A 27,288-nucleotide genomic window follows, 5' to 3' on the forward strand; every position below is an offset into this window, starting at 1 on the left:
TACAGTATCTCACCCTACCCTATAACCCTAAATATAATATTTTATTACTCCATTGTTTATGTTTTAGTTGTCCCATTCCCATACCAAACAAGTGTCAGGCTGTTGAAATTAATTTGTCCATTTCAGGGAAATATAAAGAATAGGCGTAGCGTGACTCAAGGCACATGTATGTTGCACCATCCAACTAGGAAAAGGATTTTTGTTTGTACTGATTAGCCTATTACTTTTTGCCCTGTTTCCAGTGGTATGTCCTTTCAACTTGGTATGCTGACTAAAGACACCTCTTGAACAGACTGTTGACCTGAGACAATTCAGGCTGTAGTGACTCAGTTAACACAAATGACCACAAGATGGTACTCTGTTCGTTTACAGTCATTTCTATAACCCATTGGTAAGGAAGGAAGGACTGAGGACAGCATTAAACATAAGCTCCTCCCAAGTATATTGACGCTCTTTCCTCCCTCCCTCCCTCTGTCTCATCTAACGAACGTCTTAGTTTGTGATAAGACCAAAAACAGTTATTTTTGGTCCTTATATATCAAAGTATTGTGATTATGAAGCTGACACCTGTTAACAACATACATGGATAATCTCTTTATAATGATACACAATTTCATGTTGGTATAATGATAATTGTTAATATTATGGAGGATGTCCGCTGAATGGTGGGTGGAGTTGCTCAAAATGTTTATTAGAAATATAAAAACAGACAATTATATATCACAACACAATAGAGACTAAGCACATATTCTATAATCTGATGACTGAAATTTACATTGCAGGAATATAATTAAAGCACTATATTATACCATACTTTGACTAATCCTGTTTTTATGTTAAGAACCAGAGGGGTATATTATTCTATTCTATTAAAATTCTATTCTATTAAACATAATAAAATCATACCTACAAGCAACAACAGGGCTGTTCATACATTTACATACAGTATGTCAACAGCATCCAAAGAGGAAAGATACACATATTTACGTAAAGAGAGGGAGAGAGAGAGAGAGAGAGAGAGAGAACGAGAAAGAGAACGAGAAAGAGAGAGAGAGACATAAAGAACAAATATTGTATTAAAAAGACATGGTGCTATTAACGCTATTTCAATTGTATCTTCCTTCTCCTTCTTCTCACAGCTCATGTTGTCCAGATGACCGCACTGCACTCCTCACTCCTCTTCGGGAAAGATGTGTCTCTTCTCCTGATCTTCAGGTTCACAGCGATCACAGCACAGATGTTCCCCAGCAGACCACAGACCATCAGTGAGGAGAACACTGCATAGAAAGGTTGATCAACACCAAAGGGGTTACATTCTTCTTCCAAGACCAAGACTGTTGTTTTAGTTGCTGATTTGCACTTTGCGTTCTCATAATTGCCTCTCTTATACAGAAGTGCACACCAGTACACCCCACTGTCTTCCAATGAGAGGTTAGATATGATCAGATATGACCCAGATGATGACACATTCAATCTTTTCTTGAGCTGATCAGACATAGGTAAAGAAATATCCCTTGAGTCAGACAGCAGTAATGTAGAATGGCTGGTCTGATGGTACCATTGGACCCAGTGGAACTCCACGATGTCAGCATTGCATTCCAGAACAGCACTAGTGCCCAACACCAATGTCATATTGAACAGGTCCAACTTGGCGCAAACAACGAGTGAGATGTATATTCTCTCTGACCTGTGGGGTTCCTCTGATTGTATCTTACACATATACCTTCCAGAGTGCTTCCGAGTGACAGACGGGATGACCAGGGAGTAATCTGTAGTGCTGTTACCTGTTGCAGCATACATCTGTCCAGTCTTATTAATATTGGCAGTGGTACTCGGAGGAATAGCCGCTATAAGTGAGGAATTTTCTGTGTACCAGTCCACGTGCGGTGTGTTATTCAGATGAGTGACTGGACAGGGTATAACCACCTCCTGCCCCTGGAGGTAAACAATGGTCAGAGATCGTACGTACAGGTATGAATGCTGGTAGCTCAAGCACAGTTCCCCCTCCAGAACCAGACAGTGGTATATCCCCTGATCTCTTGCGATGAGACTGCTGAAATGGAGGGTGGATCCGTTGTCTGAAACTTTCAACCGGCCTCTCAGATCACTCAGCCAGGGCTCCCAGGACATGGCTGTGTCAAGGAGCAACATTGACCCACGGTACCACTGGAGTCTTCTGCCCGCTCCCCTGCCTCTACAATGCATAGTTGCCTCCCCCGTCACAAAATAGGGAACGCTCCGAGAGTACATCTCCTTATGACAAACCACAAGCTTTGTATTCAAGGTACTCATGAGCTTTGAATCCCTCCAACACTCCCAGCTGTACAGACCAGAGTCAGACTGTTTGACAGCTTGGATTTTGGAGAATTCTCCTGTCAACTTGAGTCGTCTTTGTAGATCTTCAGGCAGAGGGGGTGAGAGCTTGGAGTGGTGAGAAATGTTCCCCAATAGCAAGTTTCCCTCTCCGGTGGATTTAAACAGCAAACAGAACTGGGCATATCGAAAACTATGACAGTTTAACCTATAGTCCATATTTTCTTCTCCAAAGTCCAGTTGGAAGATTGGTCTGGCCCTGGTCTGGACCTGTGTGTGAAGAAGAAGAATCAGTAGAACCAGAATAGTCTGACCCAACAGAGCCATTCTGTAAGTCAGTCCTCAGATTCTGTGTGTCATCGACAACTGTCCCACTGTCAACCTCTATGGAGTGTTACATCCATAATCGTCACTTATCTCAATCCAGCTAAAACCACTACAGGACACAAGTCAGCAGCAGTACAATATTTATCTCTTCCTGTCATTAGATATAATATCTTATTACATTTATTTGCACAGAACCACTGCAGGATTCTGCAGAGGCAGGATGAGAAGATGTCAAGCTGATCTAAATGCAGAAAAGGAAAAAATACATTCAATCATAATAATATTTCTTAATAGAGCAGCTACCCACAAATACCATGCAAAAGATCATGCAAGCAGAGCCAGAGCTGTACGCTGTAAACGCTGATTCCTACAGGGTCCATAATGTAGCCTAATCTATACACTGTAGCCTAGGAGATAATTTGATTGACCCCATGGTGACTCTTCAAACTTATCAGTGATTACGACATAAAACAAACATGCTGCATGTTCAGATATTGTGATAGCCCCTTTCTATCTCTCTTTCTCTTCCATGAAACCTGATTGGCTATGCCATTTTAGAAGGTGTGTCAGATTTGAGCCTCTCATTGAGATCTCTGACACACCTTCCTCTTTCTCCGCTGGTATCAACCCTGATGACACAGAGGTACTATATGATTACAGTTAACAATTGCTTAAAATTTGGATAATGAATTAAACCAGAGCATCAACAACCAAGCTCTTCAGTTGTTTGATTTAATGTGCCATTTTGATTGGCAGTATAGACTTGTTATCTGGGGCTGTGTGGTATTTATTTGAGAAACCTACTGTATGAGAAGAGAAAAGTACCAGTAAAACTTGTCAGTTCTGGTTTTTCATTGAAAACAAACACTCACCAAACACGTCATTAGGAACACCTGTACACCTTCTCATGGTGGAGGTGGTGTAATGGTGTGGGGAATGTTTTCTTGGCACACTTTGGGCCTGTTAATACCAATCAATCATCACTTGAATGCCACAGCCTATTTGAGTATTGTTGCTGACCATGTGCATCCCTTCATGGCCACAATTTACCCATCTTCTAATGGCTACTTCCAGCATGATAATGCACCATGTCGCGAAGCAAAAGTCATTTCAAACTGGTTTCATGAACTCGACAATGACTTCAGTGTTCTTCAGTGGCCTTCCCAGTCACCGGATCTGAATCCAATAGAACACCTTTGGGATGTGGTAGAACGGGAGATTCATAGCTTGAAAGTGCACCTGAAAAATCTGCAGGAATTGCATGATGCAATCATGTCATCATGGACCAGAATCTCAAAGGAATTTTTCCAACATCTTGTGGAATCAATGCCACAAAGAATTGAGGCTGTTTTGAGAGCAAAGGGAGGCCCTACCCAGTATTAGTATAGTGTTCCTAATAAAGTGTTTGGTGAGTGTATATTAACTCTGATACAAATGTACACAAATCCCTGTAATGAGTTTCACACTTTACACTTTAGATTTTGTTTTGTTGATTTTATGGAATCAAAAGTGTAGCTTTCAACATATTATTAATTATGAAGTGTTTCATCATTTTAAAACAATAACATTAAGCATCATAAACATTTGCATTCATTAGCATCTTAAATAAGAGGCATCATACACATTTATAAACATGTACTGTACCAAGCATCTATAAGTGTGTGAAAATATTTATTTATAAATGTATTTGTATGGAGGACACTAAGTCATGGTCTGTATTTTCTTATCCCAAGTTCAATAGGAGGTGTTGTCTGCAGCATAAAAACATACAACCCGTACATACAATAGATTATAGATTATGATAGTGTGCTTGTTTTTGGTTGATGAAAACTCTCTATTACTCTATTACGTGACAAAATGACCACCATAACCTTAGTTGATTACATAATCTTCACCAGTTGTGCAATCAGGATATAACCACCAGAGGGAGTGGCAAAAAATACAAGTACACATAATGTATATGCAATTAGACATACTGTATCTGCTTATAACTAAAATGAGTAAATGTTCATGTTTAATTATATTTAACTACTAAATTAATTTAGATTTTAATAATAGCATGTATTTAAATCACAGCACACGCACAACATTTTCTCTTAATTGTATCCCATAAGAGACACTTATTGCAATGGCTTCCGGCCAGGATCTTGGAGATAAAGGTACGGCCATCAAATGACCAAAGCTTAAGATATTAATGATTGTAAATGATACCTAAACAAACACCACTATTGTACATTTAATACCAGATATTTACTAATTGTGTAAAATTGGAGCTATGAGTTTCCAAAATAAAACTAAATCTCAGAATGTTTGTCGTCATTTTGTTACATTGTATTTCTTTACGATTATTTCTTGCACATTTTCATTGTTTGCTTGGGTACACCTTCCTCGAAGAACTGCGTTACTGTTGTTCCATTACTGCATTACTGATTGGTTTTCAACCAATATAAATGTCAAATATTCTCGTAGTACAATACTCATTGTACAAGCGCAGAGCTTAAGATGTTGTGAATTGCAGATGTATCTGTGTATAAAAAGAAGCACTCAGTCACAACTGGCCTGTTTATTTCCATGCTCCATCCCTAATATGTGAACCTGTGTGTGTGTATGTGTGTCAAATCAAATCAAATCAAATCAAATAAAAGTTTATTTGTCATATAGAAAGAATACAGATGCAATGAAATGCTTAGGGAAAGCTAGCTCCTCAATAGTGCAACAAGTAATAATAATAATAAAAACAATAGCTTAAGAGACTGCAAATGTGCAATGTGCAATGTCACTGGAGAATGTCACTGGTGCAGGTGTGTGTGTTAATAGTCTGTAACAGAAAATATTTTGGTGTGATGAATGATTCTTTACAAGGGAACAAATCCAAATGAAGCAACCTAGTTCAGTTGTATTTGTTTCAACAAGCAAAAGGGGAGACATCATCATTTTTCAACCCTGGTCGAATACTGAAACCAAAAGCAAGAAATTAATCTTATTCATGACAACAACATTGAGACATTACCTCAAAGTATTACATTACAAACATAAAAGTTTCTTTTTCTCACAGCAATCAAATGAGGAGAACTAAGAGGCTCAACCACGATCCTCTTGTATTTATGTATATATATTACATACTATATTAATATACTGACATTTACTCCTACTTACTTTCAGAAAAGAAACAAAAACATGTGCACGTTAGGCTGCAACAGAAATTATCTCTGAATTTCTCATGGATTCGCCTTTCAATAGTTCAAGACATCCTGATGTTTAAAGAACAATCATAGAAAGTAGTGACTAATGCTAAACTGGACTGGTTAGCAGGGACAGAGACAGGGACATTTTCTCCAGAAAATGTTTTAATCAGTTGTAAGTATTCCCACCATTGCAGATGGTACGGGGCATGGAGAGCATGTAATTAGAATGATCATAGAATTAGAATAATTCTAATTCATTCTAATTCTCATTCTAATTATATGGTGGAGATCCTTTGAGCCTGATGGATCCTGGGGTAATCAAAGACAACAACTGAATTAATTCTCCTTCTCTATAATCAATTATCTTAATACTACTGCTATTGTCAAAAAATAATATTACTTGTTTTAAAAATGTTCACACAAAAGAAGCACTATTAATACAGAACATTAGTCTGAATGAAATGAGCAGATTAACACACCTGCTGCAAAGAGCATCGAAGCTTTACATATCTGCTTCTGCAGAGAGAAAGTGCATGGAAGGTTTATTCATGTTGGTCATGTGATTGTATGAACTACAACACACACACACACACACACACACACACACACACACACACACACACACACACACACACACACACACACTCTCATTCTCTCTCTCTCTCTCACACACACACACACACACACACACACACACACACACACACTGTACACATTCAAAGCAGTGAGGTTCAGGAGAGGCGTAACTGCCTGTGTGTGGTAGAAATCGGAGGACGGGCTCATTGTAATGCATGATACCATTCCTCATTCTGTTCCATGCATTACAATGAGCCCGTCCTCCGATTTCTACCTCCACCAGCCTCTCCTGGTGTTGTTGGGGTACTCTTACCCCAGGTATAGGTCTTCGTGGTCTGCAGGTGGCGGACAAGGCAGGTGTACTCCTCACCCTTCTCAGGTTTAAAGGCCACACTCTTGGTGAGGTGGAACTGCCATCCCGGCTCGAAGGCCAGGTCGCTTTGTAGTGTCTTTGGGATCTCCTCCCCATTCCTCAGGAGGTGGATGGTGATGTCAGGGGGGTGGAAGCCACTCACATGGCAGATCAGGGTATTTTCCTTCCCATATATGCCCAAGTTTGTGCTGTACACCTGAACCTTTGGAGGAGCTGTAGGAAACAGTGGTATAATGAGACTGGAATCAAAGTTTGCATTTGTGTATATGTACAGTATAAGTATATTCAAGATTTATTTCCCTCATGAGATAACCCCCTAGCCTGAACCTTAGGGGCAACTAAGGGGGAGAATGGCACACTGAGAGAATCATAACCAATCTGACATTATGCACAAACTATTCATAATATTCATCAGACTGTTCATGTAATTCTGTAGGAACTCTTGAATTCATGAGATGCTGTTATTGTTTAAAATCTTAATCTTAGGTATTGAGAACATATTTATTCAAATAAACTCGTTAATTATGGCCGTTATCAATGGACTGTTTCTTTCCCTGCTTCATGCTTCATACGTGGCGGGTAAAACCAAATTCAATAACGAAAATGAAACAATTGTTACATCGCAGGCCTAGAAATGAATATGGACGATTGCTGTTCTGTCAACATCACTGTTTTTATAGTCATCGACAAGGCCTGTCAAGTTAAGACTATGCCATCCGAATATGTGTAGGCTATGCCATCGACATTGTTAACTACTTGCATTTTGCGGTGTCTATGGTCCCCAGGACGAAAAGAACGACGACAGGAAATAATATTTTCATGATTTGTGTATGGATGAAAACTTAAAACCTTGTACTTCTTCAAAAAAAAATCATGAAAGTGAAAGTAAAGCTTTGAGACGTTAGTTAAACCACACCTCCATCGATTTTCCCCGCCAATAGAAAATCCTGCTGTACAGTTGCTATGCAGGGTTCTCCTCTTGATGTTTTAAACCTGGTGGTTCAATGCAGTCAGTTACAAAGTTGCACATTTTCCTATCAGGAATGAACGTTTGCTGACAAACCTGACCTGACCCATCTGTTTTAAGTGTGTTGGTTAAAACATTATAATGTAGTCATGTGTAAAAACGAATACAAATCATGACTGACCAATGATCATTGATTCCCTGGAGGCTGTGTTTAATGTCCAGAAGTCAAGATGAATCAGACAAGACATATTTTAATCGTTTATTTAAAATATACACATACAATATGCAAGTCATCTTTGCATATCACCTGACAAATCCCAAGCCTTATGAAGATGTTGGCCATGGGCCAATCATTGCCAATTATACCTGTTTCCAATTATTAAAAGGACAGAACAAAATGATATCAAGACAGCATATAGACAAAGAAAAATATTTGGAAAAAGTTGCTTAAAACTATGCAGTATTTTTTTTTTTTAATCTATCAACAATAACGTTTTTCAAAATGGTTTTCTGACTGTTATGGTTTAAGGTGAAATCTGATCATTTACATATGTGTTGAAAGATGAACAGCAGATTTGATTTTATGAATAAAAATGGATAACACATAACATCATCATATAAAAAAGGATGTTCCTGGTCACCAAATCAGAATGAGAAAGGAGAATGTAGGCATTTCTCTTCATTATTGAAACCCTTGAAAATGGTATCTTTGCAAAAGAAAATGTAACCAAAAATCAAAAATGAATGCCTAAATTGAATTGGAATAGTGCAAAGTCATGTCAGATCACTGTTGATCCTCATTGGAAGATCAAATGGCATCCTGTAAAGGAAAATGGGTGGATGAGTTTCAGTTCAAATGGAAGCAAAAATTCACTAACATAGCATTCAACTTCTCAGAGAAATAAATAAATTAGACATTATGGATGCAACACACATTGACATTGTTTTGACTTCTAAATTAGTTTGTTCTGGTCTTGTAGAGATAGTGACATGGGCATGCTATAGCCATCAGTGTAATATCTTCTCTTCTTCTAGACAGACAAATTAAAGAAAAGAAAATACCTACCAGGAACTCCTCCTCCAGAGTCTTACATATCTGGCTCTATAAAACAAAAATAACAACACAAGAAACATTATTATTGTCCTCAGACCTCTACAAACAACAGGAACTCCCGCCATGGGTTAAATGAGCTCTGAGCCCACTTCAAGTGACTATGAGCAGTGTGATACAAGTAAGTATTTCAGCATGGCAACCATTTACTGTTTTATCCCATATAAAGGACCACAACTGTTTCCTAAACACTAACAAACACACACAGACACATTTGCACTACCATTCTAATGTTACTCACCCCAGGCGTAGGAGTTGACCTTCTGCAAGTGTCTGACCTTGCAGGAGTACTTCTCATTCTCCGTGGGTGTGAAGCTGACACTCTTGGTGAGGTGGAACTGCCATCCGGGCTCGAAGGCCAGGTCGGTTTGTAGTGCCTTTGGGATCTCCTCCCCATTCTTCAGGAGGTGGATGCTGATGTCAGGGGGGTGGAAGCCACTCACATGGCAGATCAGGGTATTTTCCTTCCCATATATGCCACTGTTACGGCTGTACACCTGAACCTTTGGAAGAGCTGTAGGAGGCATTACATATTTAAGATTTATTACACTCATGAGATAAAGCCCTATCAGTAAGCAGCCATCTTGAGAGCGCTGTCACAGAAGCTGGCCATTTCTTGTAAAACGAAACTAAAAACTGGAGGGGAATTCCAGCCATAACAAAATGGTGACAAAGCTCATGCAGGAAATAATAAACCATGTAGTTGCAAAGGAGCTAGTATTCGGCTCAGATTAAACTTTTTACACTTTTACTAACTTTTCACTTCACGCCGTTTATATTATCAAAACAAATAACCTAGGCTAAATAAGCTCTATCTACAGTGCCATCGAGCGTGATAGAATAGACTGACTTTAGTTTCAGTATAATCTGGCGAAATTCATTTTGAATTTGTTATGAACGATGTACCTATTATATATTGATTGTCTTGCACATAATCACAAACCCTTTCTTTGTAGTCAGTAACTTACAGGAAGTTAATAGCTGGTACCATGCATTAAAGACTCGCATGATGTATTACAGGAAACATTTATTTTTACAGGTTTCAAATGATTCTTCGTAAATGTATTTACCCACATATACAAACGTGTAATGACCAAAGTCATAAACCAATGAGAATAATAAGAAATACAATATATAATGTTAATGTTAACAAATGATGTTGAAACTTACATGGTGTGCCCTCCACAGAGCAGTAAATGAGGCCCAGAAGCAGCAGAGAGAGAATAGGATTCATGTTTTCTTTCAGAATGTTGATGATTTATTATCTTCTTCGATGACAGTCAACACTTCGAAGACAGCCAACACTTCGACGACACGAATGAAATGAAACCATGAATGTTCGACAATATGTATTTATACTGTGCTATGAGACCGCCCCTTTTTTATATTTCACACCAATCAAAAACTCGATGCTCTTGTTGTTAGGTTAAAGAAAGGTGCACAGGTTGGAAGTTTATTATAGGGGAGGAGTAGAGTGGTGTTTGGACTGGAAATACCCTACACTCCATAATAATAGTTGAAACTTAGTTGAAACTGTGTGTGTGTGTGTGTGTGTGTGTGTGTGTGTGTGTGTGTGTGTGTGTGTGTGTGTGTGTGTGTGTGTGTGTGTGTGTGTGTGTGTGTGTTTTAAGTGTTAGACCTTAAGTGCTCTGGATCTTAACAAGAAACCTGGATTCCCGTTTTACACCGAAGCAGTGTTCCAACCTCATGCACCAAAGTAGACTTGTTTATACTTAAGCTAAACCCAGGAAAATCGGTATGGAGGGTTTTAGTGTATGTAGTTATATTGCCTGTCTTTTTAATAGTTTATGCCACATTGTGAGGTTGAATCAGACTTGGACATTTAAGAAGCTTTATTGAGTCAATAATATGAAACACAATATGAAAAACTACATGACTGGATGATGACATTTTCAAAACAATGTCAATTTGTGACCTTGCTGCTGATTTTGAATGAAAGCCTAATGAATCAGGTAGATGATAATGCTCCTACAGCGACACTACGTGGTACCTTTTGGCATTGCAGTTTTATTCTTAGATCACATGATGAAAACAGAAGTCAAGCCGGAAGTATCAGTGAATTGACGAACGTCTACGGAAACAGATGTGGAAAGGCCCAGAACTGAAAACATCACAGGCCAATATTTCGACAGTAATTTTCCTAGCTGAAGGAAGGTATAATTGAAGATCAAGATGAGTACTGAAAAACAGTACCCGAGGTCTTCTATAGAAGATGATTTCAACTATGGCACAAACGTTGCAACAGCAAGTGTGCAAATCCGGATGGGTAAGAGAGAAGACCCGTTTCCTAGCTTAGTCTGTCTAGCCTAGCCAGTCGTAGGCTCAAGCATTAGCGAAACAAATATCAAGATTGTGTGTTTGACGCTGTCATTTAAATGCCCAACAATATACATTTGCCCCTCTAAAATGATGATGTATTGTTAAAAATTGACTATGTCTTTCTTAAAAGCGATGTCATCTTGTTCAAATCTGGCTGCTTTGTGATCTTTATAGCGACTAGATATGTGATACAGTTGTATAATTATATATTTGTTTGCCTAAACTACCTATTCGTTCCCCCTCTCAACAGATTTTCTGCGGAAGGTGTACACCATTCTCTCCCTGCAGATCATCCTTACCACAGCTACATCTGCGTTGTTCATGTTCTGTGACACCATCAAGGATTTTGTTCATGCAAGGTAGTTAGCTGTGGCCTCTATTGTTATGACATAGGAGGTACATGTTTAATTGCCACAAGGGATAGCATTCAATTGATATTGCATTTGATGACTCATGCGCACTCGTGTTTAATTTGTAAAGATGGCCTAATGTCGTGTACAGACTCTAGTCATAAATTGCAACAATATTAATTTTCTCTGGGTTTGTCCCTACTCCCTACAGCCCTGCAGTAGTGTTGGTGTCAGCCATCGGCTCACTGGTTCTTATCTTCGCCTTGGCCATTTACAGACATCAGCACCCAATCAACCTTTACCTGCTGTTTGCATTTGTAAGTACAGATAGGTGTTGTCACCTGAGTAATAGGCTATATATCTATCTACCGGTGTCTACCGTTCATTCAAATGTAGTTAGAATTGCGTTCTGCCGGTCAGAGTGTTGCTGATGACGTTTGTGTCTCTTTCAGACTCTTTTGGAGGCGGTTTCTGTTGCTACTGCGTGTAAGTTCTTCATTTGCATTTGTAAACACATTCTCTTGAAGTGTTTGTTTATGTTTTATCCTGAATATCCAGTCCATGTCTGATTAGGTAATAAGAAAACTGTGTAGTTCATCTAAGGCAGGTTTTTTGGAGGGGGTAATTGTTTTTTAATTTATGAAGCCGCTCTCAGAAATATCCCCCCACCCCCCACTTTGTTACATTGGAAACTACAGGCCTCACTCTTTTTTTTCTCTTCTCTTCCGCAGTGACCTTCTATGAGTATGCTATAGTCCTCCAGGCCTTCTTCCTCACGGCTGCTGTGTTTGTGGGACTGACTGCCTACACCTTCCAGTCCAAGAGAGACTTCAGCAAACTAGGAGCTGGGTATAGTGCATTCTTCATCTGTCTTATCCAGCTAACCCAGTAATGCTTTCTATTTTAACACGCATGCGTACGACTAATTGTAAGTCGCTCTGGATAAGAGTATCTGCTAAATGACGAAAATGAAATGGAAGAAATGTAAACGTGCTAATGTGTGTTAGCTAGTCCTTCCCCGCTCACTACCACAGCCGTGTTGTCTGTCTGTCTATATATTCCCCACGACACTGTAGGCTTCTCACTGATAAAGCTTCAGACCGTGTCAACCTGTATCCCCGTCTACAGGTATGATAGGCCTTGACTGGTTTCCTTCTGGGAACTGATGATAATAAACCGAATCTTGTATTTCAGACTGTTCGCCTGCCTGTGGATCCTGATCATTGCCAGTTTTATGAGGGTGAGTCGTGACCTTTGTCCCTGTCGTTTTAAGATTGTTTCTTTCAGGTGATCACTAATACTACTGGTGGATTTTCACAGGTAGATCCACGGGTATATTTCCATTCGACAACATTAATTATTTCTTCACACCTAACTTGAGACAGGAACACTGCTACTACTTTATTCAACCATTTAATCCACGTCGCTTGTGAGTGTCTGTGAGGGCCTGTTTTCCAAGTGTGCATGCTCGTTGGCGTACGTGTCTGGCCAGTGTGGTTTCCAGGTCATCCGTCCATCCATCGCTTAATCTGAATCCCCTCTCTCCTCTCCTCAGTTCTTCTTCCACAATGACACCACAGAGCTGGTGTTTGCTGGCTGTGGAGCTCTGCTCTTCTGTGGTTTCATCATCTACGACACCCACCTCCTGATGCACCAGCTGTCCCCTGAGGAACACGTCCTGGCCTCCATCAACCTCTACCTGGACATCGTCAACCTCTTCCTGCACATCCTGCGTGTCCTGGACTCCATGAAAAAGAACTGAGGTGCTGGAGTGAAAGGAGCGCCCCCTGCTGGTGCAGGGAGGGAGTGAGTGGCACCAGAGCAGTCGAAGTGCTCGGTGTACAGTAGCCTTCATTGCTGTAGTCTGAAGAACATGTGATTGTCAATTGTTACACACTTATGTTTAACCTGGAAATATTATCATAGGTAGATGCTAAGTGGGATCCTTGTTGGAACGACCCTACCCTTAATTCTACACCTGACCTTAATCCTTACCGTAACACTAAATAAATCTAAATTTCAATCGGGTGATGTCCTAAGGATCCCGGTTAGAATTGGCCAAATATTATACCCTGTGCTGTTTTGCTTTCGCATTTTGGAACTGAAATTATGTTTGAACTTGTGTTCTATTTTGTCATTGTTCTCGATGTTAAATATTAAATGTTAAATTGTGGTTGCTCTTTGAATGATACCTTTCTAATATTCTGGCATTCTGATTGTGCAAGGTTGATTTGGGTGGTGTAAATTCACAAATTCTACATTTCTAGGTAAAGTACTTCTACCTTAGTCTAACTCTTATCCCACTGCTTGCTGGCATTTTTCAAAATAACATCACATAGAAACATCAGTTAGATCGAGTGAAATAATTGACAGTTAATGTACATGTGTGTACATATATATATCTGTAAAACAACTTACATGAAGAGAAGACGTCACAGCACAGCAGTTTTGTAAAATGCACTACCCTCCTTGAGAGGACACCTGAGAAAGGGGCTTGTTCCAATACTTTATGAATGGACCCTTCCTTGATGTAATCACTGATCTAACATGGGTGAATTGGTCCATGAAAGCTTTATTTGATTTCATCAAGGATTGATGAATAGATAGGATAGATTTCTTACTTGCTTACTTTCTTAAAGTATTTGAACAGGGCCCATGTATTACACATGGTAATGTCAGTTTGTGGGGAGGGGGGTAACCTATATTGTTGTGATTGTTATCTTGATTCTACGAAATCCATGTGAGATGTCATTCCTGATTTTGTGTACGACTGTATAAACTTCATATGTTTGAATACACAAGCAAACATTGAGATTGTCTGGGACCAGAAAAAACATGTTTTTAAATTCAGTAATCAGAATCTTGCAGAACTTGTATGAAGAACGATGTACAGTATAATAGTTATGGTAGTACGTTCTGACAAAAAAAGGGAATCTCAAGTACATTTAAGATTGAATTATGAGACATACCAATGATTTCAATTGGGGACAGGAGAGCTGTGTATGTTGAGATGTGTAAATCATTAATTTACTTGCCTCTATTTTTCTCTCTGATTAATTTATTAACAAGACCGCAAGTGCAATACAATTGTAATGTGAAAAGTAGCATAGTTGCACGTCTATTTTGTGTAAACAGTGTCAATTGCATTCTTTGTTTTCCTCTTGATTAAACTCAGTGTAGTGTTTTGAATGCTCATTTCTTTTTTTTCTCTCTCAGTATCTGCTTTTTCAGTGTAATTAGTTTTCATACAAGTAAAACACTCACCTACTCAAACAATATATGGTTGAGAAATCAGTCTATTGTGTAAGTGTGTCAGAGTAAGTTCATTCAGAGGGTTTATACTGTGTGTTCCTTTCTCATGTCATAAATAGCCTACTTTATGAACACATTCTATACAGTATGTACATAGAGGACATGTCATTGAGAACAGGTTTGTAGTGGTAAACAAACAAAAACAACTAGGTGGCTAAACCCTGAACACCATGGATTGACTAGGTGGATAAACCCTGGAGACTAACAGCCTTTGTCACTATGGAAACCTTCAGCCTACATCATGGAGACGATACAACTCATCAATTGTGGAGCAGCGCTGACACAGACTTCTTTACCAAGCATCTGTTTACTGTAGTTATATCAGTATTACAAACCATTGAGATGGGACAGTTTGGGTATTTTTGCCACCAAAATGCTAACTTTGATATACTTGGGTATACTAGGGCCACTAAAACACCTGGGCATATTCAGTTAAAATATCCTTATTCATGTGAAATACATCTGCTGGGGAAGGATTCCTCATGAACCCCTACATGGGGTTTGCTGACCTTAGTACAAAATGGACCCTGGCTATGGTCTGTGAGGTAACAATGACTGAAGTTAGAATTCTACTAACATATTACACATCCAATCATTAAGGATGTCACAATTGACAATGTGATGCCATAACAATGTAGAACATGCAGCTGGGGTTCTAGAATCCAGCTACAGTACACATGCCATTCATTTACCTGCAATTCCTCTGTGAAGAGCTTGATGTTATTTGTTCTTTTCACTGTTTTTTTTTCACCTCTTGTTGTCTGAAAGGGCCATTAGACATGAATCCTAGTGCGCCTATTCAATCGATGGCCTCCTTGTATGTAGGAGATCTGCACAGGGACACCACTGAGGGAATGCTGCATGAGAAATTCAGCCCTTGTGGTCCAATCATCTCTATAAGAGTGTGCAGGGACATGATAACACGCCGATCTCTTGTGTATGCCTATGTCAACTTTCAACAGCAAGCTGACGCAGAGCGTGCCCTGGACACCATGAACTTTGATGATGTCAATGGAAGACCTATGCGCATCATGTGGTCTCAGCGTGACCCTTCTCTGAGGAATAGTGGGGTAGGCAACATCTTCATTAAGAATTTAGTGGAGACTTTTGACAGCAAGGACCTCTACGACAGGTTCTCTGAGTTTGGGGACATCCTTTCCTGCAAGGTAGTATGTGATGAGAATGGCTCTAAAGGCTATGGCTTTGTGCAGTATAATACCCAGGAGTGTGCTGAGAGAGCTATTAAGAGACTCAATGGCACGTTATTGAATGACAGAAAAGTGTTTGTTGGACACTTCAAATCTCGCAAAGAACGAGAGGCTGAACTTGGATCCAGGGCCCGAAAGTTCACTAACGTGTACATCAAAAACTTTGGAGAGGATATGGATGACCGACGCCTTAAGGAGAGGTTTGAAAGATTTGGACCAGCCCTGAGCATCCGTGTCATGACTGATGACACTGGTAAGTCCATGGGTTTTGGATTTGTCAATTTCCAAAGGCATGAGGATGCCAAGAGGGCCATTGATGAGATGAATGGCCGGGTGATAAATGGGAGGCGGGTCTACGTGGGCCGCGCCCAGAAGAGAGGAGAGCGCCAGACTGTGCTGAAGCGCCAGTTTGAGCAGATGAAGCAGGGCCGCAGGACCAGATACCAGGTATTTGTGTATATGAAAAAAAGATATACTGTAAAAGAAAAATAAGTTGATAGTCTTGGTAAACATTGTTGATATATTTGAGGCATGAAAAACATCTCACTAAACAGGGTTTCTCTCTACCAGGGTGTAAATCTGTATGTGAAGAACTTGCATGATCGCTTGGATGATGAGCAGCTGCACAAAGAGTTCTCCCACTTTGGAACAATCACCAGTGCAAAGGTGATGATGGAGGGTGGACGCAGCAAGGGATTTGGCTTTGTGTGCTTCTCCTCCCCTGAGGCGGCCACCAAGGCTGTGACTGAGATGAACGGCCGCATCGTGGCCACCAAGCCCCTGTATGTGGCCCTGGCCCAGCGCAAGGAGGTGCGCCAGGCTCACAGAACCAACCAGCGCATGCAGAGGATGGCCAGCGTCGTTCGTGCCGTTCCCAACCCAGGCATCAACCTCTACCAGGTTGCTCCCCCACCTGGATTCTTCATGGCAGCCATTCCACAGGCCCAGAACTGTGCTGCTCCATACTTCACCAATCAGCTGGCTCAGTTGAGACCCACTCCTTGCTTGGCTACCCAGAGTGTGAAACCTCTGCACTTCCAGAACATGCCCAACACCATGCCCAACCCAGGCATCAACCTCTACCAGGTTGCTCCCCCACCTGGATTCTTCATGGCAGCCATTCCACAGGCCCAGAACAGTGCTGCCCCATACTTCACCAATCAGCTGGCTCAGCTTGCTGGTGTACACTACCCCCAGCAGCACATGGCTCCCCAGCCACAGGTCCCCATGCAGCAGCCTGCTGTCCATGTCCAGGACCAGGAGCCTCTGACTGCCTCCATACTGGCTGCCCTTCCCCATGAGGACCAGAAACAGATGATAGGTGAGTCTATTTGTTTGTTTTTATGGATCCCCATTAGCTGTTACTGTTACTGTTACAGATATTAATTCTCCCTCCCTCCAGGTGAGCGTCTCTTCCCATCTATCCACAACATGCACCCCAGCATCGCTCCCAAGGTCACCGGCATGCTGCTGGAGATGGACAACTCTGATCTGCTCCACATGCTGGAGTCTCCAGAGTCCCTGCGCTCCAAGGTGGATGAGGCGGTTGCTGTGCTGAAGGCCCACTGGGCTGAGGAGGCAGCACAGAAATCTGGCCACATCCCAGCTTGAGTTCCAAGCGGCTAACACATAAAAAGGAGATCCGGACTTTGAAACCTACTTCACCATGAAAAAATATTGTTGTTCTGACCCTCGTCTTCCTTGGATTCCCCCTCGTCTACCTTCCACGGACCTAGCCCATTCCTGTGTTGACTACCCGCCTGCCTACCTGACCCCTGCCTGTCTGACCCCTGCCTGTCTGACTACCCACCTGTCTGCCCGACCCCTGCTCGTCTGACTACCCCCCTGCCTGCCGAACCCCTGCTCGTCTGACTACCCCCCTGCCTGCCGAACCCTGGACTTCCTGTGTTGACTACCCGCCTGCCTACCTGACCCCTGCCTGTCTGACTACCCGCCTGCCTGCCGAACCCTGGACCGACCCTGGACTACTCTCTATTGGATTATCTTTCTCTCTCCTACCCCTATTCCCCTGTTATAATTAAATACGCCTTCAGGCTAAACCCCACCACCTTCTCTGTGTGCCGTCAATCTGGTTCTTCAGACGTTCACGGGTAACATGAGGAATGGTATGAAAGACACATGTTGGCATGGAATGGAATGATTACAATGAGCCCGTCCTCCAATTTCCACCTCTAGCCTCCACCAGCCTCCACTGTTTATGTGATGTATAAAGTTTGATTTACTAAGACAGATACATCGTTAGGATGCACCAGTTGGTCTGAGGTTAGTACTGAGGTTATGGCTACTTTGCATGTGTGTTCCCCAGGAGGTGGATCCTGTCCAAGACACTGCATGTGTGTATGTGTTTTCTACATTAACAGGAAGAGGACAGATATCAAGGTCCTGGCTCCTGCTGATAACCTGTACCACCACTGGCTGATGATCATTGCCACGGCCGTGCTGTACAACTGGTGCCTCCTGGTGGTCAGCTATGGTATCACGCCTCTCTGCATCCCCCCAACCAGTGACTGACATGGTTTATCTCCTTTAATGACATGTGCCTTCTGAACAAGAGAAAACCATGTAGTGTCCTCAGTAACCCTTAAATGCCATGTGTCTTTTGGATGAAATACCTCCATTATCCAAAACCCATGATAAACAGCAGTAACTATAATCCATGGTAATCTAAAGTGACCCATACAAACTCATGCTGCTCCACTTGCTAGTCTGGGAACCCCTTTGTGTGTGTGTGTGTGTGTGTGTGTGTGTGTGTGTGTGTGTGTGTGTGTGTGTGTGTGTGTGTGTGTGTGCGTGCGTGCGTGTGTTTGTGTGTGTGTCTGTGTACTACAGGGCCATATATACTTAGGCTAAAGCAAATAATATTGGTGGGTAAAAGCCAAGTAACTAAAATAAAAAGGTGGGTAAACTAAGTTTACTTGGGTTAACTCTCCACTACATCACTGGTCCAGGAGCTCGGGGGAGGGAAAAGTCACAATTTGTCAACAAGAATCCATGACTCAGTTTTTCTTCTTTTATTTTTTTTTCATATCCCAGCTGAGTTCAAGAGTTGAAGTTCCTGTAGTAGATCTCGGGGTCGGCTGAGGTCCCGCCTCAGTGATTCTGGAATGTCCAGTCTACCATAGTCTTCCTCCTTCACTGACTGTCGGATCAACATCAAGCAGTATTCTTGTAAAGAGTACACTAGAAAGTAAAACAAAAAGACAGTGTCTAATTTGAATTTGATAGCTTTTATGTTGGTTAACGGTCTATTGTGTTCAAAAAGGCAAAATACAGAGCATGTATGGAATGGCAAAAAAGAGGGTGGATGACAACCTGGGAGAGGTGTCTCGAAGTCAAATGCAATAGTCTAAATGTTTTCCTCTCACTGGTCTCCTGGTCTGCTACATTTGATCATCTGATTATCTGATGATCAATAAATGTGATAACTTAAGCAGATGTCAATGCAGACTAGAGGTCTGTCTTTCTCAGATCAGTGCATATAAGGAGTAAAGGAAACAACAGCTGAAATGCAGCCCAGGACAGGTGCGCAGAGCGCAAGATCCACACCTGGGCTCGTTATGATGACATCCAGATACTCCGGGTGACCATCCTCTCCGTATTCTGTGAGGGCTGGCATATAAACGTCTTCCATGTTCCCTTGGAGATTTGCGCCAGTAAGACAGGCTCTAAAAACCCACGGGTGAGCTGCAGATATGATAGAGAAAATGAAAGGTCTTGCACCAAAGTGAACTAGGCAGGTCAAACCCGTTTTGATGATTTCTAGGAAATAACATTTAAACTGTAAAGCCATGTTATATTTTCGTATTTAACAATAGCATTTGCGTTACTAAACAAATATAAATCTCAAACTCACCCTAAAACGACCGTTTATATCCTTCAAATAATGATTTTGATTTCACGCTACTCTTCCTGTTTTCTTCCCGTTCGACGGGTCAGTTGCCCATTTTCAATTCAACTGTTCAGTCATTTCGACAATACAGTATCCCGTACAGTAAAATTAACAGACTTCAAATATTGGTGCCCATGTCATGTTTGATTAACTTCCATTTACGTTAAACAAGTACCCGAAACCGCAAAAGTGTGTATATATATATAGAGAGAGATTTTCTTTTTTTTTTACAGCCTAGCGGCGGTGGAGTCTTTTTGAAATGAATGGAAAACTTTAATACTATTTATCAAGCTACGTTACCGTCTCCTTTCAAGAGCATTTGTTCCAATATGGCCATTTTAAGTTAGTAATGAGCTCTTATATCTCAATATAAGTCACTATATACTATTACTTATTGTATTTAAAAAAATGTACTTATTAGTTAAGGAACAAATGATGCCCCTTTTTCCACCCTAACCCTTTTTCCACAAACCCTAACCCTTACCCATACTGTAATATCTGAAACCAGTTCTTGTTCACGCATTTCAAGCTAAGCTTTTAACGACAGATAACCACATGAAATTGCGACCATGATTATCAACAATCATACTTTAGACCGCTATAGCCTATATATACTGTATACTATATAACCTAAGCTAACCTACCGCACATGGTGGGGAGAGGGACGCAGTACGATCCTGCATGAATATTGGGAATGTCTTGCATGCAGCTTGAAAGTGGACACCTTTTATTAGTGACTGCGAAGTGACAGCGAACACATTGACACAGCTTCGCCTGATCAATCTATAATTTTGGCACGCGATGGACGGGAGTGGGATACAGTAGTAGACCTGACCACAGGAGATGTTCATGCACATTAACTATAAGTAAGATATTTTGAAATATCAACTTCAAAAACTATTTGCATGACAGAGGTACATGATCCACCACCTGTTTACCAACCAGGCCCAAAGCTCTGCATCCTGCAATAAACTGACACACAGATCCTCATCCTCATCCTCATCCTCATCCTCAACCAACCTGTTGCTGGCCTATACTCACCTATAAAATGTTAAAGGTCCCTATTTAAAAAAGAAATACACACCAGCTGCACTGTAAAATGTCTCATTAGCCCTGTTTCCCTTAAAATGTTCAATGAAATGCTTATTTTGCCGGCTATCTCTCAACAGTGCAATATCAGGACGTAAGAATAAAAAATACAATAATGACACATAAGACAATAAGTGTAATAGGCATTCATGTCAAATAAAGTGAGCAATACAATACATTAAGAAATAGCAGCAGTGATGGTAGTAAGTGTAAGTGTGTGTGTGTGTGTGTGTGTGTGTGTGTGTGTGTGTGTGTGTGGTTGATGTGCAGAGAGCAAACTGTCTTAGGTGCCATTTAGCTGACACTTTAATCAAAAGCGACTATGCAGTGAGTGCATACATTTCAGTATATATGGTCCCAGCGGGAAGAATGAATTAACTAATTTACTTAAATTAATTCGCAGTAAGAAATACACTCTGGAGATGCTGTAATGAGACCTGCTGTGCCTCCAAGACCATATATTTACAAACGGTCTGACTTGGTGAACTCCCCATCTTGGAACCTTGAAGCTTCTCCAAAATAACCTGTTAACCACCTCTGATCACCAAATCCATGTAAACTTCCGTAACAGCATCCGAGTACAGTCAAACGTTATCTGTCCAGCTCGCCTCTCTCCTCCCAGAGACTCCTTTCTTAACCTATACCTGTCACTTACCAGATACTTCTGCTTTAATTATTGCTATTGACTTAGCGCCTTACTTCATTGTGTACTGTTGTTTGCAAAGTAAGCATTTCATTGAAGTTTATAACCTGTATACTCTGTGCATATGACCAATAGACTTGATTTGACTCAAGTGCAAACCTATCCATTTCAAACATAACCTTATTGGTCAACAGGTTTGTAGGTTTGTTGTAGACAAGACATTGGCGAAGACACCCATATCAAATTCGGCTTGGAGGATTTTGATTCCGGAGCTGGCCATTGAGGTCAAGGTAAAACTACATTTTTTAACCACTTAATCCTAACCCAATCAAAATCCAACAACCGGAGTGACGATATGCTAGGGGTTGGCTCTTATTTGAGTGATAGATTGAAAAACCAATAGAAAGTGTGGTCGGGGACTTTTGCGTTGAATAAGGGTAGTGACAAATATTTTTCTGGACACTTAGCTTCTAAAACGGGCGTAGAATTCTATCAGCGGTTACGTCTTGACTGGTTCTGTCTCTATGGTGCTTTTTAAACGGTACTTTGCGACCAATATAACCACTCTTAGATATCGACTTGTAGTTCGTTTCATAGTTATTTTTTGATGTAATAAATCACCAAATTGCTGGTTATAAATATGTGTTTATTATTGATTAGCTTTCTGCGCAAAACACAGGCGTTTATGCTTGTCAACAAATGCTAACCGCTTATACGCTACTGTTTCTATGAAGAAAACACTGAGTGTAATGATAACATAAACTGACATGTAAATTTACACTATTTCGCCTTATATGGGATATTTTGAACAGTTTAAAAAGCCCAGAAACGGCTATTTTGCTTGACAGCGGACTTAGAATTCTCATCTCGTCCCCATTGGGACAGTATTGTGGCCAGAACGTTTGACCACGCTAGCATAACATTCATCTCCACCTGTAGTCGAAATTCTTGACACTTAAATTGTTAAAATTACAGATGAAAAGGAAAAACAGGCTGGCTATAAAGAAGTTGAGTAGAAACATAAAAGTAAAGCTTCATGACAGATGACTCACTCAGAAAAGTATCCATGGGTAATGACCCGCTCGGTCGTATGTCTCCGTACGACACGGGCTGTCCGGTAAAGTCTAGCCACCATATTCTGGCGCTTTGTTCCGTTCGATTGATGAAGTTTACATGGGTCGGAATATCTGAATTGAGAGATCTCAGAGATTCATTTTCACTTCCGTCCTGCTCATCATCCATGATCGTCACTCTAGCAAGCAATGCCACGAAGATGGTCTTTTAAAAATGAAACACAAGAGGGCGGTATTGTTTAGTGCTCGACACGTCAACAATGAAAATGCATTCTGGTGGCCAGATGTTGAGGTGGTTGTTCTACTATTCCCATCATTGATTGCATGAAGGCAATATTATCGTATTTGCAAAAAGCTGAAGAATGCTTTGTTGGGGTAGATTTTGTTTCTTTGGTCCAGCCCATAATGATGCATCTGAAGTCTCCTATCTGGAGCAAGTTGCACATGGCATTATACAACAATTAGGCTACTTATAGAGTATATATTTCAATATCTAATGTTGACCCAATAGTGGGGGAATGAGCAACAAGTTGGGAGTAGCTGTGTTTGTATTTGATCTCATTGTCCATGTCATCAGAAGGAATATCTGTAATGTCACTCCACTATAGCATCATTTGGCAAGTCCTGTACATTTCCAGTCTCCACATCCTCCACATACACATTTAAACACTGAGTTAAAACCACCACATATACCTTATCTTATCTTGATATAGATCATTCCCTAAAACCCTCTTTTGGCAAATTCCTTGAAAACAACATCCATGAGTTTCACCCCATACATGCACTCACATCTCCCTCATCATGCTGCATCAAAGGTCCCTGAAAATAGTATTCATATTCTTTGACATTTAAAGCGCCTTTCAAAAAAACTCAAGTACACTGTACAGCAAAATGTGTCTATTTAGTACACTTATGAGTCTACTTTAATATCTTTCCAAAATGTAATATTTCCCAAGTCAGTCGCCGATTTGCTCATGGATGTAGGTTCCAGTGTCAATTATATAGAGTGCAGAGCATCCCATTTCTTGATTCAGTTTAAGCGAGGGTGGGAGGTAGGTGAGTCACGGTGGTCTTTGGTCCCGAGGGTTGGAGCATCCTTCTCTCACATACGTATGTCAGGGTCAGTGGAGGCACAAGGTCTGGTGGAGGTAGAAATCGGAGGATAGGCTCATTATAATGCATGCATTACAATGAGCCCGTTCTCCACCGGTCTCTGGGTCAGGGTTTAGTCAGGGTTTAGTCTGAGTATGGAGGTGGGGTTGTGGAGTGGAGGAGGGTTGCCCCTAAATGAGAAGATGCTTGTTAATGGGCCCTCAAGATCAGCATTACCTAACGTGTAGAAATGGGAGGTCAGTACAACCCCCCCCACCCACCCCCCCCACGCCATGGAAAGACAAAAAATTGTGAAATCCACTTAAAATTCCAGTGTGGTTGGTCTCCCTGTGGAGGACACTGGGAAATTCCTTGGTGGTGACAGCCTTTGATGTCAGTGCTTTTTGTTTCTTGAGAAACAGCAGGCCCCGTGTGGTTAGGAACTATTCAAGGCAGTCATTGGTTGCGCGTAATGATATTCTACAACTGCTGTGAATTCAACTAAGCATAATATATCATTCCAATCAAAGACGTTTTAATTACTTAGAGATAATAGTTGTCTCGTGAATCCTTCTTCGAAATAGAATGATCTTGTGTCTTCTCCAAGATGAATAGATTAATGAATCTGTCAATCATATCTTCATTCACATTTGGATGTCTTTTTGATCTGATTTAATCAAGGTTTGTGTTGGAACATATTTCTAGGCAAGGGATTTTGTACACAGGAACTGTTATTTTTTTCTCCAAAAGATTCAAATGCAAACTGTTTTGAATTAACCACGACCTGATGAATATGAATTCTTTGAACTTTATTTTGTTTATCTTCTGTTACTCAAAATCTTCAATCTCATTCATCAAAGTGTTTGTACATGGATGGAAAGCTTGTTGAGTGAAGTGTGTGATTGCCCATAAAATGAATCGGGGGGGGGGGGGGGGATTTGAGGATCCCCTAAGTACCTCTGCACGGCTTGCAAGCCCAATCTTATGAAGGTTTATGGTAACTTCTAGAAACTACTAATGTTGAGGCTCAGTTGATGGAGTCAGTGAGGAGAATGTGGCCCCTCTATTGGTCCAGACATTCATTAAGACATTCATTCGGGTGTCCCTAGGACTGCTTGTACTGGCTCCTCTATGGGTCCAGACATTGATTCAGGTGTCCCTAGAACTGCCTGTGTTGGCCTCTCTATGGGTCCAGACATTGATTCGGGTGTCCCTAGAACTGCCTGTGTTGGCCTCTCCATGGGTCCAGACATTGATTCGGGTGTCCCTAGGACTGCCTGTGTTGGCCTCTCTATGGGTCCAGACATTGATTCGGGTGTCCCTAGGACTCCCTGTATCATATCAGAGCACCGCTGTGTTAAATATGTCCGCAGTCTCTCCTCTCTCCTGCCTCCAGCTGAAACCTAAGAGTGCTTTCATGTTGCTCTTTCATAAGTCGCTTATCCCTCCCCTTCGCCTTTTATTTCCTTTTTAATTTGCCGAGCCTTTATCTTCGACATATTTTCCGTTGTGTGTGATGGCACAGCGGGGCTGCTCTCTGATGTCGGTTGGCAGGTTTTCGGTGGGTAGTTCTGTGGGAGGTTTGGGCCTCTGATGTTGCCTTGGCACGTTCTAGAAGGTTCTGGGGGATATGAGGTGCAGCGTTTATGTGTGTGTGTGTGTGTGATTGTGTGGTTGTGTGGTTGTGTGTGTGTGTGGTTGTGTGTGGTTGTGTGTGTGTGTGTGGTTGTGTGTGTGGTTGTGTGTGTGTGTGGTTGTGTGTGTGTGTGTGGTTGTGTGTGTGTGTGTGTGGTTGTGTGTGTGTGTGTGTGTGTGTGTGTGTGTGTTTTGGAGTAGGTGTTGAATAATCCGCAGACATTGTACTGTAGTTGTAGATGGAAACTGCCATCCTCCACCCTTTTCTCTACACACACATACAATCAGGGCAAAGTGTACTTTGTGGGCTTATCCAAGGTGCTACACTTCACTCAGACTAAGAGCCGACACCTAACCACTGCAAAGATCATTAGCAGCGATAAAAGCCTAGTCACACGGCACATTCCCTAGATAAACACACCCTTCAGTCGTTATTTCACACGTTATTAACTACTGGAGAGTTGAGGAGATTAATTTTCTCCAAAAAACATTTCATATGATGACATTGCGGAATGTGTGTGTGAGTGAGCACATCACATTGTTCCAAAACGCAGCATGTGGAGACAGTGTTTTTCTACCTAGGCCTAAAAAACTAGGCGTCCTGGTCCTCCATTGCTTCTACATCCTTAATGCTCCAGTCATCCCATATTTCTTTCCAATACAGAAGAGTACATATACAGTACAATACACGCCCCCCTACCCACACACACACACACACACACACACACACACACACACACACACACACACACACACACACACACACACACACACACACACGAACAGACACACACACACACACACACACACACACACACACACACACACACACACACACACACACACACACACACACACACACACACGCACAGCCCACCCCCCTCCCCTCCCCATTTCCATCACTCCACATCCATCATCATTTTTGTATTTCCACAGTGTGATTATGTATAGGACACTGCTTATCCTATGCCCTTAGATGGAGACAAGCCCATTCTCCTGCTAGACCCTTTGATGTGCTGCTTTGGTGCCGCCGACTGCCTCGTCCTGTCCCCTGTCCCCTGTCCCTTGTCCCCTGTCCCCTGTCCCTTGTCCCCTGTCCCCTGTCCCTTGTCCCCTGTCCCCTGTCCCCTGTCCCCTGTCCCCTTGCCCCTCGTTCTCTGGTCTGATATACCAGGGGGATCTGGCTACAATGGGCAAAGTAGGCCCACAGGACCTTTGTTGGAATTGGGGGGGGATTTACCAGGGTGGTACAGTGCTGGACTCACCTCCACCCTATTCCCTCCACCCTCCACCCTCCTCCCTCCTCCCTCCACCCTCCACCCTCCACCCTCCACCCTCCTCCCTCCTCCCTCCTCCCTCCTCCCTCCTCCCCCTCCACTGAGGCTGGCAGTCTCTCACACACAGCCTGAGTCCTGGTCGTCACCCTTTGATTACAGGAGCAGAAACCTTGTTGTTACAATGGTGGATTACTCCTCTCACCCTCCCCTGCGAGAGCCACGAGACAGAATAACACAGTGCTTTGCCTGCTGTGCTGCACCCAAGTATTAGAGAGAGAGCAAGACAAAAACAAACAGAATCCCTGGCACTGGGGCCGGCTAATGGCTTTTAAATGGCAGCCTAGTTGGCTTATTCATAAAGCGTTTGCGAAAACCACAAGACCACAAAATGATAGCCTCAACGTGTGTTGTCCTTTAGGTAGAGGTAGGTAAATGCACAATAGTTGAGTGAGAGACAGAACTTTACATTCCAGTATGCTGCTTTATGTGTGCTGTTTTCCTGTTGCC

General features: G+C 41.7%; 4 protein-coding genes across 4 annotated transcripts; 2 read left to right on the forward strand and 2 right to left on the reverse strand.

Moving 5' to 3' along the window:
• Positions 1-7,986: 7,986 nt before the first annotated feature.
• b2m (beta-2-microglobulin) lies at positions 7,987-10,176 on the reverse strand. The gene is made up of 4 exons (XM_083692552.1): positions 10,023-10,176; positions 9,094-9,366; positions 8,808-8,843; positions 7,987-8,561 (listed from the first exon to the last, which is right to left on the reverse strand). The coding sequence occupies exons 1-3, from the start codon at positions 10,084-10,086 to the stop codon at positions 8,830-8,832; spliced, it is 351 nt and encodes a 116-aa protein (XP_083548678.1). The 5' UTR covers positions 10,087-10,176; the 3' UTR covers positions 7,987-8,561; positions 8,808-8,829.
• A 764-nt stretch (positions 10,177-10,940) lies between these two features.
• Positions 10,941-14,731, forward strand: tmbim4 (transmembrane BAX inhibitor motif containing 4). The gene is made up of 7 exons (XM_083692543.1): positions 10,941-11,139; positions 11,443-11,551; positions 11,754-11,859; positions 11,995-12,028; positions 12,274-12,391; positions 12,737-12,782; positions 13,098-14,731. The coding sequence occupies exons 1-7, from the start codon at positions 11,046-11,048 to the stop codon at positions 13,302-13,304; spliced, it is 714 nt and encodes a 237-aa protein (XP_083548669.1). The 5' UTR covers positions 10,941-11,045; the 3' UTR covers positions 13,305-14,731.
• A 428-nt stretch (positions 14,732-15,159) lies between these two features.
• Positions 15,160-17,673, forward strand: LOC310820274 (polyadenylate-binding protein 1A-like; the record flags this gene model as incomplete). The annotated part of the gene is made up of 3 exons (XM_083691854.1): positions 15,160-16,509; positions 16,633-17,383; positions 17,465-17,673. The coding sequence occupies exons 1-3, from the start codon at positions 15,532-15,534 to the stop codon at positions 17,671-17,673; spliced, it is 1,938 nt and encodes a 645-aa protein (XP_083547980.1). The 5' UTR covers positions 15,160-15,531.
• Positions 17,674-18,938: 1,265 nt separating this feature from the next.
• vhll (von Hippel-Lindau tumor suppressor like) lies at positions 18,939-22,951 on the reverse strand. The gene is made up of 3 exons (XM_083692557.1): positions 22,757-22,951; positions 19,630-19,767; positions 18,939-19,263 (listed from the first exon to the last, which is right to left on the reverse strand). The coding sequence occupies exons 1-3, from the start codon at positions 22,944-22,946 to the stop codon at positions 19,106-19,108; spliced, it is 486 nt and encodes a 161-aa protein (XP_083548683.1). The 5' UTR covers positions 22,947-22,951; the 3' UTR covers positions 18,939-19,105.
• Positions 22,952-27,288: the final 4,337 nt, after the last annotated feature.

This window comes from Argentina silus, assembly GCF_951799395.1.
Source record: "Argentina silus genome assembly, chromosome: 20".
Lineage (NCBI taxonomy): Eukaryota > Metazoa > Chordata > Actinopteri > Argentiniformes > Argentinidae > Argentina > Argentina silus.